Raw genomic sequence first — 19,421 nt, 5'->3', positions numbered from 1 at the left:
GGGATGCTGGCTATTGAAACTGTTTTATCCAACACTGAGACAAAGCCTTTAAAGCTTTGCTTCAATGGAAGTGTTATTCATTGAAATCCATTTCTGCTAAAAAAGAATCAGAGCACTATAACTGAGTTGGAGATCTTCAGCTCAATGGCTGTAGAATCTCAGTAACAATAGAATCGAATTTCTCTTAAGGAATATGCTAACAGAGCACTTCAATTTGAGAGGAGAGTCTAGGAGTTTAAGACAAGCCTTGAAGTAAGGACAAGTCAAACACACAACCATTCACTTTTCTTTAGAAAATACTTGAAAAATGGCAATGACAAAACCACAAGCTTTTACTGTTATCTCCAAACCAAACACTGCTAACATTTAAATTTACCCTGAAGAAACTTCAATAGTTGTAGGCCAACTAGGAGGGATTCTGTGATCTGTGGAAGTGTCTGTCTTGCATAAAATGCAGATGTGAAAAAATAAGTTACCAAAATTCAGGACAGAACTAGTGATAGAAATGCAGTACTATAAAAAACTATTTACATATGCACATCCTACATACGACATACAGTGTAAATTAGTTATCAAGCTTTGGAGATAAGATCCAACCAAACAATAGCTTCTGTATCACAGAAACATTAGCTGAAGGACATGGAAAATGAAATAAACTTGAAAGAGTACTACAAATATATCTGCACTGAGCATCTGTAGCAGAGTCATTACAGGCATTTGTGGCAAAGTTACAAACAGCTACTTAAAAACCAAAATAAAATTTACAAGAAAAAATAATCTCCAAAATCAAATGAGGTCTCCAATTTGAAAGAACTCTTGTATGGCTGATTACAGTGCCAAGAGGTGAACCTTGGTATATAATTAGTTAGAACATTAGTAGGAAAAAAACCCAGAATATATATTTTACACAGTATCACAAAATACAAGAACAAAAATTTGATGACAGAAATTTTTTTTCTCATAGGACACAATCCACAGTAAGTGTAATTTAAGATTCACTCTTCATTGCAATCATTATCAGGATACATAAAACTAAGCAAATCTATATAAATTTTTCCTTACTGCTGCTTCTTCTATCATGCTTTATCATCTGAGGTAAAATGATTCAGAGCATTATTCTGCAATTATTTTACAAGTTGAAATGCAAGTTTCAAGTTGCATTAACAAGAACTGTACACACAACAGAAGAAAATAGTTCACCATAGTAAACAGTCACACTTAGGTGCTGCAGCCACAATCTCTGTACTCTGTAATATAAACAGTTATGAACTTTATTTAGTTTTTGTTTTCACACTTCAGAGCTTGAAGGAGCTGAAACTGTCATCTCAGTACTGCAAGGAAGACAGGGGATGCTAGAGCAAAAATAAACATCTCCTGTGACAAAGAAAAGAAAAGCAAAGCAAAAGCAGTAGACTTTGCCTACTCCTCAATCAAACAAAAGCCACTTTTCACAAAGTAAGTGCCACTCAGGGAAGAAAATACAAATTCTACCTCCAGAGCACTTCTATATCATTTCACCATGACTATGAAATTGGTAATATCATAAAAAGAAAACCATATTGAGTAAGTTGGAGACATTGCATGAAGTTCATGTCAGTCAAAGTGAGACAGATTTATCAGTTTTGCAAAGCTGTGAACTCCATAGAGCCCAAACACAGAGTGCACCTAGGGAGCAACTCCAGGCTAGAAACCAAGTTGCTCACAGTGAGACTGAACATCTCCTATGCTGCACATTGCTTCTTTACAAAGGCAGCATTCAAGTTTACCAAGACCAAATTCAGCACCGTTGTTAATTCAGTCCTAATGAACTAAACTTTCATCAATAAACGAAGGTTGTTTCCTCGATCTTTCCCTCTTCTTTTGGGAGTCTTTCATGTATTTTACTGTTGTACTCTGTGAGGAAATTGGGCTTGAAGGGAGGAGTCTAAAATATGTACATTCAAATGAAATTCCATTTACCTGGACAAAGCAGGAACAGGTACTCCTCTTGCTCGAATAGATGCTTTTCCACGGACAACTGGAACTTCTGCAGTTTCTGAGCCACCATTTAAATATGTTAATTCTTGGAGCTGTGCCTGTCTGATTTCATCATTGTAGTCCTAAAACAGGGGGAATGGATAGAGTGAGGAAAAGAGAAAAAAAAAAAAAAAAAAAAAAATCAAACTGTTCACCCACCATTCTCAGCAAACACTGCTCCTGAAAGTTTCCTCTTAAAAAGTTAAACATTCCACTGAAAAGGTTTAATATGCATAATTACATAGGAATAGTATTCAGTAAAAAAATTATTTAAAAATGCTACAAAACTGCCAGTTTTTCTAAAGCATGTTTTTCTTACCTTTGCATGCTTTATAGTATGCATACCTTATACTACCCTTTTACTAGGTAGCTTTACAAATTAAAATGCCAATGTTAAAATGCTGCAGAGATAGGAGGAAACAAAACAAAAAAACCAAAATCAAGGTCTCATATTCTGAACTGAAATCCAGTAGTTACAGCTGTAGAAGGATTGTGTGTTAAAAGCAAGAAAGAGAGGAGAGACAGAGTTGTAAAAAAGTAGAGAAAAAATACACTGTTGAGAGCAGCCCATGAAAATGCAGGAATAGATTAGGTATCCACATTTTTAAAATCAGGAGTTAAAGAATAAACACAGGAACTCATTAATACACACATGCACTGTTATCTAATAAGAGGAGCTCAAAAAATTAAATTCTGTAATATGCAGCAGTAAAAAAGCCAAGGGCATATGGCTTGTTTCTGTCTGCACAAATGCTCTACTCTCAAGGTCTAGCAAAAAGAAAGCTCAGGTTTTTATACATGGAATTACTATGGTACTTCACAAGCACAGTTTTCAGGGACCTTGAGTCAACCTCTGAAACAAGCAGAGCACACAGGAATAAAATAGACCCAGCACTGAACTCTTGAGGTATAAACATTTTTCTAACTTCTCTTGTACTTAAAGTGAGCCAAACTCACTGAGTAAAGTGAGAATGCAGCCATAAAGCTGAATTAAAGATAACTATTTTACCCAACATGCATACATAGAAACTGAGTATCAAAATATTAAAGAGGTGCTCCCATAGAAACAAAGGGATACTCCTGATACAACAGCTCTTCTGCCAATCCTCCCATTTCAAGGAAAGTTTGCTCTAATACCACCCATTTTACAATTCAATGACAAAACAAAGAATCTGCAAATCTGAGTTTATTGCATTTATTCACTAGATAGGGACCAAAAGATTGTCAGGCAGTCTTACAGACTTTGAAACATAACCCTGCATTGAAAACAGATTAAAACTTCCATGAATTCAAATATCTCAATTATCCTTGAAACATTCTGCTTCTTCTAGACTTCTACAAAGGGAAATAATAAAGTTTTCCTTTACATGCCATTGCTGAAGAAAGTTACTGGTGGTAAAAGAAGCAGCACCATAACAGCACTTTGTCCAAACTGCCTTGAACAGGTTCTGAAATTTAACTCCCAGCTGCCCACCTGAGATCATCCTCTACTTAGCAGCAGAAAGCAAACAGCAAACTTGAGAAAGGTCCAGAAGAGTGAAATCACTGTTTGAAATGACATAATTGAAGCTTTTGAGAAATTGATTCCATTATTAAATGGCCAGGACCCCAAACCTAACCAATCCATCACAGGGAGTAGACTTTAACAGGAAACTGAACATTACTCTGGCCAGCTACTATACAGAAACCCACATTATATGTTTTATTGGTTTCTGGATCAGAACTGGCTACAAATGCAAAATTCTATGTACTGTATAGAACAAAATTTCAATCTTGACACAAAATGCCAAGAAACTGTACCACCAACATAAAATATCAAAGTACACAGCCTGTATCAGATGCCTTTTATAATTCCTCCACAAAACGTCTTTTTCAGAACTGTGCCCCTGGAAAAATACCTTTGATCACTTTATATTCAATTCATTTAATTCCTTAGCAAAGATGTGCTCAGGTTGCCCATGTGTGTGTTGGGTCCTTTTTCCTTTCTCCCTGGTGCTTTCTCATTTTCCTGCAGCACATTACCAGACACAGCAGCAGCCTCAGGTCACAGACAAGGGCTCACTGCACAGCACAGAACAGAAAACATGGTCCTTATCACAGAAGCCGGAGGCAGCAGGAGGATAGAGTGAAGGGGCAGTACAAGGCAGCCACGATAAGCTGCAGTGTTAATCCATTAGACTCTGAAATGGATTCCTCAATTAAAAGTAGCAGATGGTCAATTTATGAATACTCACTGCTGGAAACAGCACACTTCAAGTCAAATTAAGGAGACAATCTCTTCCTCACCTAGAAGATGGACATGGAAACCCTTTAGACTGCATCCCTCCTCTGAGCAGCTTAGGCACTGGTAGCACTTGAATTTCAGTCAAATGCTGCTGCTGAATTTCAACTGAACAGATGTATTCTCGTTTTATGAATAAATTGCCTACCCTGACTAACCACAGACTTATCCAGATATAGAGGATGAATTTACTTCAAGATATGTGCAAGAGATTTTCATCCTACAGGTCCCCATACCTGCTTCATCTAACTAAACATTCTTTTAAATTTTATCCATGATTTTCACCCAGTCAGATCAACACACAGCTCTTCTTGGGATCACTCTAACTTCAGACCTTGTTGCAGTTTATCACTCTGAAATATTTAAACTATGAACAAAGCTATTTATTTGTATCATGGTAGGACAGATCCCTACAAAACCCTTTGTAGCTTTGCAAAGCATTCAAAGTAGATCTTTATCCTGGCAGTGAGCAGTCAATAGTTATCAAGTTTCCAGCTTTTTACACCTTACAGCTATTTGCCAGCTTACTTAAGGAACAGTCTGAGTTTCCAAAGGCCACCAAACCCTTCCAAATGCCATTAAATTCTATTTCATCCCATCTTACAAACCAAATACGCAGAAGGTAAACAGACTATAGGACAAGCATGTGAATTCTGCTCACATTATCATCAAATTGCTATAGATTGTTCTCTTAAAGACATTTCTCCACTTTGCTTTAAAGACAAGGAAAATAAGAAACTCTGGTAACCAATGGCAGGAGATAATTAGTGCTGTATCTGTCAGAAGACAAAAGACTGCCAGCGCTCAAAAATTAAGCAAAGTAGACTAAGTTCTAATGGCCAAAACTGCCATAACCATAGAATCACAGAATGGTTTGGTATGGAAAGGACCTCAAAGATCATCTCATTCAAACTCTCCAGCTACAGACAGGGATAACTTCCACTAGATCAGGTTGGGCTCAGAGCCATCCAGCCTGGCCTTGAAATCATGGTATAATATACAGCAACCAGCGGCAGGTGAGGCTGAAAGTACTTGGCTTTATGACTTGACAGAAGTAATTCTGAGATAATTGATATCAAGCACAACACTCACCAATCTAATACCCAAACAGAGTTGTGACCAGAGAACCTGGCTAGAATAAATGCATTGGCTAATTTAAAGGAACATAAAAGAATATAATTGAAGTCAGAAGCCACAATTGTAACTGCAGAAGAGAGGTAAGGGAGTCAAGAGTCAAGGCCACATAAGCATAGCCAAAAATTCCCTCAAGACCAGTTTTTATGTTTTGGTTTGAGCTGTGCCAATAGTTTAAATGAAATTACACCATTGCAGCTGATCGAGTTTAAATTTCAATGAAAGGATCTGAAGATCCAATAGGAGAGGCTGAGGCATTTTTGCTAGAGTCAGCTACCACAAAGATATTTTCTATTCAGCATTCTAGCACCAAATGTGATGTTATGTTCTGCACTGATATTTAAAATTAACAATAACCATATTCATAAATCTGCAGCATCTAAAAGTGTAGGGAAGCATAGTTATCTTACACTGTAAGGAGAATGCAAATTATGATCATAATCATATATACTCATAGCAGGACATCTTTTCTAAAATAAAAAAAGGTAATTTCTTAAGAAGCCACAACAGGCCTTAGAGAAAATAAAAATCAAGTTGCATTTGGCAGCAGTGAACCAAACTATAGTTCTAGAGAAGAAAAAGCTGCTCCTTATTCCTTCAGTGGTTGCTGCAAGGAGGGGCAGGCAAAAGAGATTAAGGAATTTAGAGTAATTCTGATAAGATTACATTTGAAAAGCCAAAGGGAAATTAAGACAGTGTTGGCTTGATCCCATAGTTCAGAAAAGATTATGTAGCATCAGTTCAGCTCAGAGTGATAAAGATGCAATGATCAAAAATCAAGATGGAAAAGTGTATAACCACCAGTCAATGGAATTGCTCATTATCAGTCTGTAATTCTACTGGTTTAACACACTAATGACCAGGTTTTGATAAGTTTACTTCATTTATGGCAACAGTAGGGAAATCAAGTTCAATGAAGAGAAATAAGACCTTTGATGGAGGGGGCTGCTCAGGGATCAGACATATCCTTCCGCCCAGCACGTGCAAGAAGCATTTATCTAATTGAACATATTTCCATCTAAAAAAAGGCAGCTGTTTGCTCTCTAGAATAACCAAGGACTTAATTCTCCCTTATGTCTTCACACTATGAAATCGTGAATCATGTAAATACAATAACCTTTGACATTATGACAGCCCAGCACTCCTATAAATACCCTGTTGAGTATCCCCTGTCTGATTAGTTAGGATGCCTGAACAATAGTATGCTTGTTCACCTCTTTTCATATACATCAAGAAAAAGCCATCTGGAACCTGCAGACAAAGTTATAATGTGGTGCTTGATTCTTTATAACATGAGAACACAATGCCCAGAATATCTTTGTTTTTTAACTGTCTTAAAGTGCATCTACATTGGTGTTATTTTCACACGAGGACATATTCCTGATGAACCTCCTGATGATTATCATTTATCATGCTTTGGTTCATGCCATGGTGTTGTACTGGGGCACATGAACTCACTTTCATTCAGACAAAAATAGGCCAGAAGAAACCCTCAAGGAGCACACAGCTCCAGTCACCCAGGGACTTGGTTTAATATCCTGAGTTCAAAGGGACCACAAGGATCACCCAAGTCAAATTCCCAGCCGTGCACAGGACACCCCAAGAATCCCACCATGTGCCTGACAATATTCTATGTTGTCCACTTGAACTCTGTCAGGCTTGGTGCCATGACCACTTCCCTGGGGAGCCTGTTCTGGTGCCCAACCATTCTCTGAGTGCTTTCATGGACCTAGACTAGGTTTGGTACAAACTATAATCCCCAAAATATATACAGGAGAACTGCTAGGTCATCAGCACCAACTGCTGTACAAAGACATCCCCAACTGGTCCCCAACACAGCCATGCTGTCTCCACTCAAACATTTACAAGCTGCTGTCCTTCAGATAAATGCCTGAGGAAAGTTTCCCTAGCACTTCCAACATCTGATGTGAATCAAGACTAACCCCTGCATAATGCTTTCAGCAGTAAAAATAAACAAAGTCAATGCACCTTGAGAATGCTTTGCTTTCTATACTCATTTGTTTGATCACTGATAAAGATTGAAGAATATTTACTCAAGAGCTAAAACAGTTGGGAACTTCACACACAGAAACATCCCCTCAAGTGGCTCTGCTTCCTAAGAGAGGTTGGGTTGTTCCAAGCAGTTTAATACTGCAAAGCAGTAAGGTTGGTTCTTATATAAGAAGCAAATAAAGCTGTCTTTCTCTGGAAGACACTAGAAACCTATTGCTTAGATATATCCCAAACCTGGAGTGCAATCTTGTACTGGAAACCAGATCTCTTTTTATCCATCCCTACAATGCAAGCTGAAGTAAACACCAGAAGACAAGCACCGGTCACATATCACTAGCATTGTGATGAAAATAAATATACAAGATAAACCTGTATTGATTCTCAGTACTGAACACAAAAGCAGGATTACAGGTTAGAGAAAACACTACAACTTTAAATTTATTTATTCTTAAACAAAGCCCTGTGCTGATGCTTCACATGTACCAAGAACACAGAAAAGCCACACATTTTACAGATTTTTACAGTTTTTTATAGTCTGAGATAATTTGCACATGACTAGTTAAGCTAGAATAAATTTCTTTTTTACTTTAGGTCAAATCATGAGATTTGTGTGGACCGTTACAGATTCACTCAGTAACTGCTTATATCAAAATGCAAAGTATTTGACAACATTGTCATTTCTTTCACAAACGAAGGAAATTAAGCAACATGAACTGACCAATACTGTGCACTGCTCAGAATCACAGAACAGTTTGGGCTGGAAAGGACCTTAAACCTCATCTACTTCCAACCCCCTTGCCATGGGCAGGGACATCTAGACCAGCTTACTCAGTTTAAGAGATAACATTTCTCACTCAAGACTACCAGAATTCTCATTAAAAAAAAAAAAATACTAACAGGGATGAGGAACTTCTTGATTTCTTCCAACGCATGTCCCATTCTGGCATATGCTTCTGCAGGTGGAGCAAATACTTCAATTAAAACATGCAGGTCATCATTTAGGTGGAAATACTTTGCTTCTCCACTTTTTCTCAACTCTTCCTCCTAGGAGGCAAGAAAAAGATTAGTTTTACACATTCTTGTTTTAAACATTGTAATCAAGTGGTAAAGTTGCTCCAGAGGAAATGGCAGGCAGTGTTTACTCATGTTCAGATGTCTGCAACTAAAAAAGTAATGAGAAATAAGAGCCAACAGCTTCTGCTCACATACAGAAACTGCAGCACAAGAGGGAATGCTTCCAAGAGTTTTCCCAGGTGCACCAGTTTCATGAAGAAGACACTCTTATCTTATAAGTAAAGTCTACAGAAACAGGTTTGATCTAATATTCCACAAGAGCAGATTCTTTTACCAATATTATTTCAATCTTGGTATTACTGTACTGCTTTGATACTTATTTTCTGTTCTCACTGAAGTTTATATCCATTGAGTGCATCCTTCACAGAACTGTGCTATTTGGACATAAAGCTAACAGCATATGAGATGAGGGAGGAGAACATTAGCAAAAAGAGTTCACTAGCTATTTCAGAAGCAAGCTTATTTCTTTCATCCTCCTTCACCCAACCCACTTCAATGACTGCAAAGCTGGGTTCAACATAGTGAAGCAGAGCTCAGTTCTCAAATACTGACATTCACATGCAAAATATTCACAGACCTAAAGGGCAGCACTTGCTTTTCTAAGGCTGCCCCCACCCGTGTGTGTCTGCCAGGTCCAAGGGATGAAACCAGCATTAGAAATAATTTCATTGCTTTACCAGATAACATTATGGCAAATACTTAGCAGTTCTGCTGTCTAAAAAAGGAAATCTCCCCTGCAGCTTCCTGTATTTAGCAAGCGCCAGGTAAGCACTTCACCCTTCAGATTACTGAAATTGTAAGTTGCAATGATAGCTGAAATCTCCTCCTCTGCACACCCCTTAATTATGGGTTGAGATTTGTTTGTGACAATCCATTCCTGCTTCTCATGAATAACATTCTTATCAACATGATCTGTGTTGAACTATGAGTACATAAAAAAAAAAAAAGAAAATCAGTCTAGATTGGTGTTAGAGCACCCACAGCAAGAAAATCAAGGTCACTCAGCAGGATTGGACTTTGTCAGCAATATTATTTTGTCAATACTAATAGGAAATCTTAAAAATAGAAAGTAACCTAATATAAACATCACAGTCCAAATATTTAGTTTTAATAGGAACTGCTCCTCAGTTAAATACTTTAAGCACAGTTATTCAAAATGCTGTCACTAGCACTGGAAGCTACTTGAGCTCCCCATATACTGGCTTTTAGCATATACCTGCCCCATGTACTCACTGCCCCTTTTCCCTAAAGGGGGAAAAAATAACTGTGCTGTTAGTTTGTGCAGAAAAAGTGCTAAGAAACTTCCTTTCTGTGTTTATCAATGAAGTTGGCTGGTAACAGCAATCAGCAATAGAAAAGTCACAATTTTCTGTGTAGTACCTGGTAAAAAAGCACTTTAATCAGCACCTTTAACAAAACATACAGAAAAACCTGTGTTTAAATTCTAAGATCATTCCCATAAGCAAGCTCTTGAAGTCACTCTCTGCTTTCTTTTTTTTTTGCCAAGTTCACTTTTATTAATGTATTTTACTTTAGTTCTTTAACATGACTTGGCAATGAGTCCATTACTTTCTCCATTACTTGCAAGGCCAGGAGTTGGACTGTGATCCATGTGGGTACCTTGTAACCTGGGATATTCTGTGATTCTATGGAAACACTACATATTAAAATTCTTATAACACCACAGAAATGAAAACAAGCTCACTCACTGGCTACATCTCACAACCTTGGGCACACATTAAGCATTTCAGTTGTTTTTTTTCCTTCATTTCCCATAAAGACCAACACAAAAGCCTCAACTCGTTCCCATTCCTTTATCCCTCTTTGACAGCAATTTAGCTCCCATGAAATCCTCTGTCTTCCATTACTTGACACTACATCCATTGTCTTGGTTTGCCCACTGCATGTGGATGCCTGGCTTGGCTAGCCAAAGAGAGACGTTAACCACTAATCAATATTTGGATTTCCTATACATTTTATTTGTTTCAATTTTTGTTAAAGGGTTTGTTCTTCTCCTCAAAAATTAAAAGTTACAAAATTCCAGACATACTCAGGCCTTACCTTTGTCTTGTCCCTCATAGAACCTTTTCCCAAAATAGACATTTTTGTCAGTGTTTCCTCCTGTAAACGCTTTAGAGAATTACCACGTGGACCCAAAAGTTTTCCCACGAAGTTGAACTGTAAGAAAACAACAAAAAAACATTAACCACCTTGGATTTTAAATCATAAATGAATGAGCACAATGGGTTATTTTGCTGAAACAACTTTTGGTCCTAGGTGCAAACAATTAGATCATAAATTAAAAAACATTAAGTATAGCAGTCTATATAGTACAATTGATAGAATGTCAGTGGCTCCAGCAACACAGAAGTATCAGAACTCCAGGATGACCTGGTGTCCACTACAGACTGCCAGATCAAGGGGAGCATGTTGACAAAACCTTTTGCTCCAGCTACAGGAGACATCATGCCCAAGGCTTTGTCCTGCTGAGGGATCCCAACCACCCCAACATCTGCTGGAAAACTGGCACGGTGAGCTGCAGGCAACCTTGGGGACTCCTGGAATGCATGTAGGATAACTTCCTGACCAGGTAATGGACAGAGCTACCAGAGGGGAGGCGTTACTGGATCTGTTGGTCACCAACCAAAATGAGCTCACTGCAGACACCACAATTGGAGGCAGCGACCATGGGTTGGATGTGGATCAGGTAAGGAGTAAAGTTGGGCTGCTGAACTTTAGGAAAGCAGACTACCAGCTCTTTGGGGAGCTGGTCAGTGGGATCCCCTGAGAGACTGTCCTCAGGGACAAAGGAACAGAACAGAGCTGGCAGGTCTTTAAGGAAATCTTCCATTGAACACAAGAGCAAGCCACTCCCCAAGGGCAAGAAATCAGGCAAGGAAGGCAAGAGACAAGCATGGCTGAGTAGGGACAGGCTGGTCAAACTGAAGAGCAAGAAGCAAATGTACAGACAGTGGAAGTTAGGACAGGTAACCTGGGAAGAGTACAGAGATGAAGTCTGGCTCTGTAGAGCTGGGGTGAGGAAGACCCAAGTGAAGCTGAAACTGAATCTGGCAAAGGACAAAGAAAGGACTTCTCCAGGTATCCCAACCAGAAAAGGAAGGTTCAAGAAGGTACTGTTGCCCTTTTCCCCCAGTAAACAATGCTGGAAAACTGGTAACAAGAGATGGGGAGAAGGTTAAGGTACTCAAAAACTGAAGTGACACAAACATGTCAAAAAGATAATTTTAGGTACAAGTAAAATATAGTGATGCTGAAGAGCAAACATGCTTAAGCTTTGTGGCCTCAAATTTATGAAACTTTCTAAGTTCTTTGCTTGTCCCTCTACTACTGTGTCACTGAAGAGCCAGGATGGGCTGCACTGATTTCCCTGCTCACCCGGAGTAATTTGAAAAGACTTGAAAATGGGGCAGTGAGTGGCAGCCCCAAATCTTTTGTTGCTACAGTGGAAGTGATGATTGAACAAAGGCCCAGCTGCACTCGCCCTGCAATGCAGAAAGTGTTCATTTCTTTCAGCTTTAGCCAAAAAGGAAAGCAAGCATTAAAAGTCAACTAAACATGAAAATATAAGTTTATTCCCCTTAGTAGTTGCAAGTTCAGTTCCCAGTGTAGACCTGGCATAATACTATCGACAAAATGGCTTATGGATGACTAGCATGCACAGAACTCAATAAATTTAACACCTTGCATGAACCAGTCTTATCTGGAATTATCAGGTCACATCAAGAAATTCTAAAGGAATTTCTTTAGGTGCTTTTTTTTTTTCCTCATATATGTCCTAAGATACAGTCAAGGGAAATATTAATCAGAATGATTGAACAGATAAAGGTAGAATTCTCCCTTGATGAGAATATTCAGAACTCAGGGCTACTGATGAGGTCCTGTGCAATCTAATTTACAATCACTTCAACAGAAGGTTGAGCACCTGAAGGCTCAGATGTTCTCTAGAGATTCCTTTGAAAAAAATCAGAAGTCCAAGTTATTTCTGATTGTATAACTAAAGAAAGCAAACTAATTGAAACAATAACAAATCTGAACTTCAAGAAGTCACTAACTCCTTGTCAAGAGTTTTCTTAAAGGAAGCTCATGGTTAAGATCAAATAAAAGCTTTTATGCTGTGGAACACCACCTCAGTTCTTCAAGCATTACTGAAGATTACTTATGTTTAACTCAAATAGCCTTTTAAGCTACTAGGAACAAAAATAAACACTCTTTACTGCAGCTGTATTCTTCTAGTTAAAACCAAATAGTCTAATGTTGTGTAAATCTAAAACCTGACTTACCAAACTTCAATACCTCCAAAAGTTGTCTTCTTTTCAAAACCATGAAATCTCTAGTGCCAAAGCCAGACATTACAGCAGCTATACAAGGACTGCACAGATGACATGGTCTAGACACATTTAATGAACATGAAAATGCATTGTCTCTATCCTGAGATCCACTGAACTATTCTTTTCTGTGCACTGAGGCTCCAAATATCTGATTTGACAAGTCTGAAGCATAAGAAATTTGTGTTGCAATTATGAAATTCTGCTGATTTGAAAGCGTAGTACCTCTAGGTATAGCTTAAAAGCACAAAGAAAGGTTAGTAAAAAATGGCTTACATTGCAGTCACAAACCATTTTTGCTCCCACATAACAAAGCTAAAAGGCTTTGGAACATTTCAGCTGATTATTCCATAAATAAAACCCATTTATGATATTGAAGGAATCCTTTCAGTAGAAAACAGATTATTTACTTTGAATAGGTACTGCATTTTGTTCAAGCTATTGGTTTATCTCCCTTTTACATCAAATTGGAAATATTTGATCAAAGGTTTATTTTGAAATACATCATGGCTATAGAAACACACAAAGTATCAGGCACTGAGTTACTATCATTACTTATATACTGCTTTCAATCAAATAGAAGGACTCAAACCTAAAGGTACAAAACCAGCACACAGTAAAATAAATTTTACTTACAAAATTGGCAAATCCTGTGTGTCTGCTGGTGAAACAGAAGTAAGCCTGGCAGATCCAGGTTAGCTCTTACACAAGATTGCTCACATACAAGTTTCATGGGAGTTTCCCATGCTCCACATGCAGGGTTTATTTGCCCCAAGAGCACAAGAACAAAGAACAAAATCTGGTCTATTATTGAACTCAAGCTTATAAACTGTCTCTGAATCAGACAGACTGGATAGTAATAAACATCTGAGCAGCTCTGCCCAAGTCAGACCAGTCACATTCACTAGTTCTGGCTCAGAATCAGACATGCCAGACTCCCTTCTTCACTTGCCCCTCTCAAGTACAGCACAATCACCTCCAAACTGCTGTAAAGACCCCAAACTGTCCTCACCTTCACCAGCTTCAGCTTAACATTGTATTAAAAGCAATCACACTGCCTTCCAGTGTAAACTGGTGACATTTTCAGTTCTACAGGACAGAAGAACTCTTTAGAGTCAATCATAAATATATTTTTCAAATCAAGAACTGTCTCTGCATTAGGACAGCTTCTAAAGTATTAGGTAAGTATCAGAATATAATGGACACTGGCATCATATAAAAGAGGAGATAAAGTCCCCAACTCAAATTTGCTTCTAGACCAGCTCTGAAGACTATGCAAATAAGATATCTCAAGCAAAATTACAGCAAAACTTCAAGCATCTTTGCAAAAACATCATCAAGATTCAGATTAACCAACCTGGGAGAAAACAATTACATAAAATGGGAAAAAAAAGCACCTCAGCTACATTTCTAACCAAATAATACTCTGCTATTGATAAATGGTATCCTCTGTACCATTAGATCATTATAAAATATCACTAGATAATACAATGGTTTCAGCAAAAGGATGCAAGGACTAAGGGGTGTTCTTTATTCCTAAAATCTGTGATCACTGAAAGCACATCCTTCTGTATCTACATCTCTGGTTTACTTTGTGGGTAAAGATACACCATGCAGTGCAACAGCCCTTCCTCAAGTTCCTTGGATTTGGGGTTTTCTCCTGACCATGGTGTCCATTAGATGACAAATGCTGGTTAACCGTACTGAGTGTATCTGTTTCTTCTTTACAGATTATCCTGAAGTGTGTAAGAAAAACCTCCAATTTAAAATACATCTTAAATAGAAAACATCTTTCACAACCAAAACAAACAAAAAAGGATTGATTGTAAGGTTTTTCCTTGAAAATTGTTTCTTTTCTTAGATGTTCATAAATTCTCATTTTAGGAAGCATTTTTTCAATTATCATACAATGAAGATCACTGCACAGCACCCATTTCTTCAGAAACACCAAATCACAATATGTCTTGAACAGTTATCTAGAGATTTGTCTCCTTACCACATCAGTGCTTGAAACTATTTCCTGAAAACATTTCTGGAGAAACACAGTTACAAAGAACATTCAAGTGAGATATTCATATTTGATCTACTATATGAATTATAGCAAAAAAAAATAATGCCAGTGCTACAGCATTTTAAAATGTATATATTACAGAAAAGGGGATATAACAGAAAAAGTAATCCTTGTTTATCCCCAACCATGGCAAGTCTGCTAAGAATGGCTCATCCAGCTTAAAATACTTAGTGAAAGTATAAATGCTTGACCAAATGCTTTCCTGTAAAGCTTTAAGCGCTCCATTGTTATTGAAGCCATAGAAAGCTTTCTTGACATATTAGTTTTCTGCAATGGTTCCTCTGTGACAGGGTCACTAGGAAAAAAATAACAAGTTAATTTAAGATTCAGAGCACTTTTCCTTAGAATGACCTGAAACAAGGAAAACTTCAAGGTTTTTCCTATTCATCTCAGAAGGATAAAGTTTCTATAGAAAGGTTAAGTGCTCCAAGCATCTACATTACACCACAAACTACTCTCCTCCATGGAACATTCAAATAGGTCTTTAAACATTTATTCACATCAGAAAACTTAGTCAATTTTACTATAAAGTTGTTCAAAAGTTTTCTCTTGTATTACAACTGATGCTTGCTCCTCCTCATTACTTCTGGTTACACAACCACATTTTCTCATTTCTACTCTAAGAAATCCTTAGAGCTAAACTATTATGAAAAACTGCTTTCTAACTAGTCATGTGATTAAAATATTAATCTCCCCATGACTTTACATAACAACTGCAGATATATTGCATATGACAATGACATTTTAAAACAGATATTTTCACTTTAAAAGTTGAGCTAAAAGGCTTAAATTGATACCAGTTCCACAAGTCAGTAACTTTTGAGAAAATATATTTAAAGTATCACTTCAGGGAACAACAGACCATTTCTTCCTGACTTCTGAGATTTACCCAGTATTTAAGTGTAGATCTATGAACAATTTTTAAAATGGTAATGTGTCAAAATGGAAATAAACGTTCCCCACAGTTTTGACCCCTCTCATAGAAACCATCATGGTTCCATTTGCCATCCATGGAAGCTATTTTTTTCACCTAATTCAGAACATCCAAGTTCAGCAAACTGTCAAAGCAAAATCAGATTTCTGAGAGTAAACTGCTTCATAATGCACATTGATTAAATGCATGGGAGGGGGATAATAACACCCTTCTGCCTCACAAGTACACAGCAAAGCTCTGAACACCTTTCACACTTGATGGCTCTTCACAGCAGAGTTAGCACAGATCCACAGAGTCCCTTCACCAACATAACCACAGCACAACCTCCCTTCAGTGGCCAGCTCACCTTTTCTGCCTTTAAGTCTGTGCAAGTTTGAAGATTATTTTCAAGCATTAAGCACGACAGAAATACAGGTTTAATGGTCACATTTTCACACACATCCCAGAGCCAGATGAGGTATGCAGCTCAAACAGGAAGTTACCCTAACCTCAATGACCTAAACTCAGAAGATCTCATTCCACTACCTGCTGTTTTGGACATCCAGCATCCATAAAGGTAACTTGATTTAGAACTGAATTCCACCTCAAAAGTTGGCCCTTTTCCTATAAGGTTGCATAAAAGCCTAACCTCTCTAATCCTTACTTGTAGTAGATGTCCCAGTTACAACAGGATTGCAGACTGCATTACCAAAGCTTATTCAAGCTTCACCTAAATACCTCAGATTAATTTCTCTATCACAGCAATTCAGACCTCTTGGATGAATCTGCAGAGCTGGACCAAACCAAAAAACTGTTAAGACTCTGTACAATCATGTTTTGAAAAGATGTGGCTGGGCCTGAAATCTATAGAGGAGTTTCCACATGGTTTTTATCTTACCAAATGAGACTATCTGTCACCTTATCAAGACATATTAATTCAGGGGCTCTTTTTACAGGAGTCTGTAAGTAACACAAAGAAATTTATTCTAATGCACAACCAGCCTTAAGGAGAAACTGGACATAACTCCTGGGACAAACTACTTTGAATTATTTCACAGCACATTCAAAATTCAGGTTATCTTAGTTATTTATTCTATCACCTATCAAGGTCCAGATATGGAAAAAAACCCAAAAAACATTTAAACCAACTATCTATAACACAAGATTGTCTGTCTACTAACACTGCCAAGGGTTGAGCAAGACTAAAGTTCCCAGTGAAAGGATATAATTACAGAATGTCACAGAAGGAACCAAGAGCTCTTAGGTAGGAAGCCAGTTAAGGACATCACCACGAACACTCAACTATTTGTGCACTAAGCAAAAGACCAGAAACTCACAAGGTTTTCCAGGGTGAGCAAAGATGCCCAAAAAAGTGCAATACATATTTTTGAACGTGAGATCTACCAGATTCTTTTCCAACAGAAAGCCAGCTGCTCTGCACTTTAGCTGAAGAGCTTCTGCTGCACTTAACCTGCCACCTTCCAGGGCTGTCAGAGGTAATTGCACAGGACCCAGCTTTGGGCCCATGAGAATGTATCTGACAGGACAGGAAATGTGAGCAAGCATTAGCATGCCAGGCTGATCTGATCAGAGCCTGGACTGCCTGACCTGTGTTGAGGCTATTATGATTTATTCAAGGAGTCAGACTTAGAAAAATTTCAAAGAAGGAAAAGGCAATGTAATGCACATTTCAGGTCTAGCAAGCTGTCTGAATAGAGGTAGGGCACTGATGAGCTGTTTTGGTTCACAGACCTCTTTGATAACAAAAAATTAAGATAGGATTAATGAAATACCAAACAGCAGAGGCATCCTTCTTTCCCAGAGTCATACAAATATATTTGGCAAATACAAACAAAGGAATACTTTCTGCTGGTAAAATCACTTATATTTGTGGTTAGTTTAATTTTCATCTATTTAACCCTGTTAAGGATTTAACCATTTTAGTAACTTCACGGTTTTTTGATCCAGTTTAAAAACAGGATCGTTTACTTAGGGGACTATTCTGTTAATGAAGTTGAAGCAAACTTAGTTTTTCCTCACTACTTCCTGGTTACCAAGGTTAGGTAGATTAAACCCAAACTGGTAACCCAATGCTTGTTTGAGAGATTTATCAATTATTATAATGATTTTGTCAGCTTCAAACAGCAGATTCTCAGGTCACTAACCCCATAAAGACTACATCCCCTGAAAAAAATGGAGGTGTCTTTCTCTAGGATCTTAAACAACAGGTAATAACATCAGTGTGGACTGCAGGCAAACATGTCAGCTTGATAGTAGAACTCTGAATTCAATGTTGACATGCAGATCTTTTCATGTAGATTTCATCCATATTTAAGTCTTAGATTTGATTCTTCTGAAGCATTTGTCACCAGCACTGATTAGTAAGAAAGAAAACTCAAAAATGAGAAACAAGTCTTTTAACCCTTTTTCTGAGGAACTACCCCTTGGTATTTTCCAGCAACAGCACATTTGCAGCAATACCAAAACCTACCACATGTAAAATGGTCTAGGAAACTGCTCACATACACAGAGAACAGCATCACAGAGCCACAAATCATTTATGTGAAACACCTGTTCAGGTTTTTTTGAGCACAATGTATTTTGGTAATTTCTGCAGAAGAGAATCCCAGAAAGTTATAGGATGGAAAGAACCTTAAAGATCATTCAGTTCCAACCTCCCTGCCATGGGCAGGGACACCTTCCACTAGATCAGGCTGCTTAAAGCCCGGTCCAACCTGGTCCTGAACACTTCCAGAGATGGAGCATCCACAACTTCTCTGGGCAATCTGTGCCAGATGCCTCACTGTTCTTATAGTAAAGAATTTCCTCCTACTATCAAATCTAAATCTCTCCTCTTTCAATTAATAGCTATCCCCACTTGTCCAATCACTCCATGACCTTGTGCCAAGTCTCTTTCCATCTCTCTTGTAAGTCCTTTTAGGTACTGGAAGGTGCTGTAAGGTCTCCCTGGGGCCTTCTCTTCTCCAGCTCTCTCATCCCATCTTACTAGCAGAGGTGCTCCAACCCCCAGTCATCTTCATGGCCCCCAGTAGACTAATTTCAACAGGTCCATACCCCCATGTTGGAGACCCCAGAGCTGATGCAGCCCTGAAGGTTGGGTCTCACCAGAGCAGAGCAGAAGGGCAGAATCCCCTCCCTCACCTGCTGCCCACAGGGCTGTGGATGCAGCCCAGGACAGTTTGGTTTCTGGGCTGCCGGAGCACATGGCTGGGTTATGTTGAGCTTTTTGCCAACCAACACCCCAAGCTGTCCTCCTCAGGGTTGTTCTTGATCCATTCTCTGCCCAGCCTGGGTTTGTGCTTAGGATTGCCCTGATCCACAGGGATCACCTTGCACTTGGTTCTGTTGAACTCCATGAGGTTCACACAGCACCACCTCTCCAACATCTCAAGGTCTCTCTGCATGCCACCCCTTCCCTCCAGCACATGGCAGCTGCACCACACAGCTAGGTGTCAGTGAACCCTTGCTGAGGGTGCCCTCGATGTCACTGTCCGTGTCACCAAAGATGTCAAACAGTGCTGGCCCCAGGACCAGACCCCAAGGAACAGCACT

At 38.5% G+C, this 19,421-nt stretch overlaps 1 protein-coding gene across 3 annotated transcripts in view; it reads right to left on the bottom strand.

The window, feature by feature from the left end:
- Positions 1 to 19,421, bottom strand: part of KHDRBS3 (KH RNA binding domain containing, signal transduction associated 3) — a 92,132-nt gene that overhangs the window by 43,732 nt on the left and 28,979 nt on the right. For all 3 annotated transcript variants that reach the window (XM_085053634.1, XM_085053632.1, XM_085053633.1), the window contains exons 3-5: positions 10,580 to 10,696; positions 8,342 to 8,488; positions 1,960 to 2,099 (exon numbers count right to left, since the gene is read on the bottom strand). In XM_085053634.1, coding sequence (XP_084909760.1) covers positions 1,960 to 2,099; positions 8,342 to 8,488; positions 10,580 to 10,696 — 404 coding nt within the window. The remainder of the gene's footprint in view (positions 1 to 1,959; positions 2,100 to 8,341; positions 8,489 to 10,579; positions 10,697 to 19,421) is intronic.

Source organism: Lichenostomus cassidix, chromosome 2, assembly GCF_008360975.1.
Source record: "Lichenostomus cassidix isolate B80296 chromosome 2, HeHo_3.0, whole genome shotgun sequence".
Classification (NCBI taxonomy): Eukaryota; Metazoa; Chordata; class Aves; order Passeriformes; family Meliphagidae; genus Lichenostomus; species Lichenostomus cassidix.
This window is presented reverse-complemented; position numbering and strand designations above follow the sequence as displayed.